This window comes from Penaeus monodon, chromosome 30 (genome assembly GCF_015228065.2).
Source record: "Penaeus monodon isolate SGIC_2016 chromosome 30, NSTDA_Pmon_1, whole genome shotgun sequence".
Classification (NCBI taxonomy): Eukaryota; Metazoa; Arthropoda; class Malacostraca; order Decapoda; family Penaeidae; genus Penaeus; species Penaeus monodon.
Window position 1 is genome coordinate 33,322,860 of NC_051415.1, and position 2,444 is coordinate 33,325,303.

At 53.2% G+C, this 2,444-nt stretch overlaps 1 protein-coding gene across 1 annotated transcript in view; it reads left to right on the forward strand.

Moving 5' to 3' along the window:
• Window positions 1-2,379, forward strand: part of LOC119592732 (N-sulphoglucosamine sulphohydrolase-like) — a 5,458-nt gene extending 3,079 nt beyond the window's left edge. Inside the window, exons 2-3 of the mRNA XM_037941666.1 lie at window positions 145-261; window positions 632-2,379. Of these exons, the coding sequence (XP_037797594.1) occupies window positions 145-261; window positions 632-2,167 (1,653 nt within the window). The 3' untranslated portion in view covers window positions 2,168-2,379. The remainder of the gene's footprint in view (window positions 1-144; window positions 262-631) is intronic.
• Window positions 2,380-2,444: the final 65 nt, after the last annotated feature.

The window sequence follows — 2,444 nt, forward strand, 5'->3', positions numbered from 1 at the left end:
TGATATAAAGATAGAGAGATGGGCGGATAGACAGATCACTCACTAATAGTTCCGCGTGAAGATTCAGACACGTAACCAGAAAGATACATTTATCTACAGACATTCCTCTTTAAGAAAATACAATGTTTTTCCCTTGTTTCCAAGATGTGGACGTTCGTAATAGCGGTGTTGGTGGGGCTGTTGGTGCCATGCAGTTGCACAGTGCCTGGGCGCAAAAACGTCCTGATGGTTGTGGCTGACGACGGAGGGTTTGAGATGCAGGTGAGACCACTGGACCTCGCGATTGTCTGTCGTAAGCTGAAATGGGGTAGTTATCTGGGAATTACATTGCATTTTTATGGGTTTATTCAGTCATGCTATATGTTGCTACGATGTTGTTTCACTTTACGAGCGCAGTGTTGTGTTGTATGTTAGTGCACCTTTATGTTGAATATGAAGGTTTTTGGAGCAGTTTATGTGACTCCCTGTAATGAAAGGCGTCGGCTGTTCGATGCTTATATGGTCATCTATTTTTTTTTTTTTTATCAGAGAAACATCGTTTGATGAACCAAAACTTTATTAGCTTATTTCTTCTGTGAGCTTGAAGTAGTGCTTTTTTGAGATCATAAGCCCCCTAAAAACATCCCCGTAGGTATATGGGAACCCCGTGTGTCGGACGCCGCACCTGGATCACCTAGCGAAGCGCAGCACCGTCTTCACCCGCGCCTTCACGGCCGTCAGCAGCTGCTCGCCCTCCCGCTCCGCCATCCTGACGGGGCTCCCTACACACCAGAACGGCATGTACGGGCTCCACCAGGGCTACCACCACTTCAACTCCTTCGACGGCGTGAGGAGCCTCCCCGGCATCCTGGCCGAGCACCACGTCCGCACAGGCATTGTTGGCAAGAAGCACGTGGGGCCCGAGGCCGTGTACCCGTTCGACTTCGCGCACACGGAGGAGACCGAGTCCATCATGCAGGTGGGCCGCAACATCACCCGCATCAAGCTGCTCGTCAGGCAGTTCCTCCAGGCCAATGACTCTCGGCCCTTCTTCCTCTACGTGGGCTTCCACGACCCCCACCGCTGCGGCCACACTCAGCCACAGTTCGGCCAGTTCTGCGAGAAGTTCGGCAACGGCGAGCCCGGAATGGGATACATACCGGATTGGCGGCCGGCTGCGTACGATCCGGCGCAAGTCGAAGTGCCGTTCTTCGTCCAGGATACGCCGGCGGCGCGAGCGGACCTGGCGGCGCAGTACACGACGCTCTCCCGGCTGGACCAAGGCGTAGGACTCATTCTGCAGGAGCTGGAGAGCGCAGGCCACGCGCAGGATACTCTGGTCGTATACACGTCAGACAACGGCATCCCTTTCCCCGCCGGGCGCACCAATCTGTACGACCCTGGCATGGCGGAGCCCTTGTTAGTATCTTCGCCGCTTCACCCCGCCTCCTGGGGGAACACCACAGCCGCCCTGGCATCTCTCCTCGACCTGACCCCGACTGTCCTTGACTGGATGAACATTACCTACCCAAAGTACAGCATTCTGAAGAAGGACGAGCCAGCAATACTGACGGGGAAGTCGTTGCTGCGATATCTTACTCCAGGGAGCCACGAGGACGAGGGAGAGAGTCGGCAAGATCCACTCGGTGCTGCTGACGACGAAGAGAGGCAGGCCAACAGCGTACGGCAAGATATGAGGCAGACGAGGTACGATCCGACGGTCACGGCGGAGGAGCTCTCGGACGCCGTGTTTGCCAGCCACGACTTGCACGAGGTCACCATGTACTACCCGATGCGAGCGGTCCGAACCCACACCTTCAAGCTGATCCACAATCTCAACTACAAGATGCCGTTCCCCATCGATCAGGATTTCTACCTCGCGCCGGTGTTCCAGGATATTCTCAACCGCACGCAGGAGGGGGCGCCGCTCCCCTGGTACAAGACACTTCAGGAGTATTACTATCGAGACGAATGGGAGCTCTACGACCTTCTAGTCGATCCCCACGAGCGGTTCAACGTGGCGAGGAAGGGGCGCTACCAAGGCGTCCTCAGGCTGCTGCAGGAGAAGTTGTGGGCGTGGCAGAATGCGACTTACGACCCGTGGGTGTGTGGGCCGGGGGCGGTTCTTCAAGACAGCGGGGCCTACGCCCACCACCACCAGTGTCTGCCACTTTATAACGGCCTCTAACAATAATCGGCCCTTCTATTTTGATGCTAAGAAGGTAATAAGTGTTATTCCGACATGCTACAGACAAATTATATGATGTAAGAGATTGCAATTATAATTTGGTGACATTTATGATTTTGTTGTAAGTAATTACTCTAATCGGTATTCCTTACATTCGTCTTTAAATCATGTGATCAGAATATTATGCAAGAACAAAATATTATCTAATAATACATCGCATTTTATTATCGCCAAGACATATACCCGCAATAGTATGGAAAGGTTGAGTTATCATGAG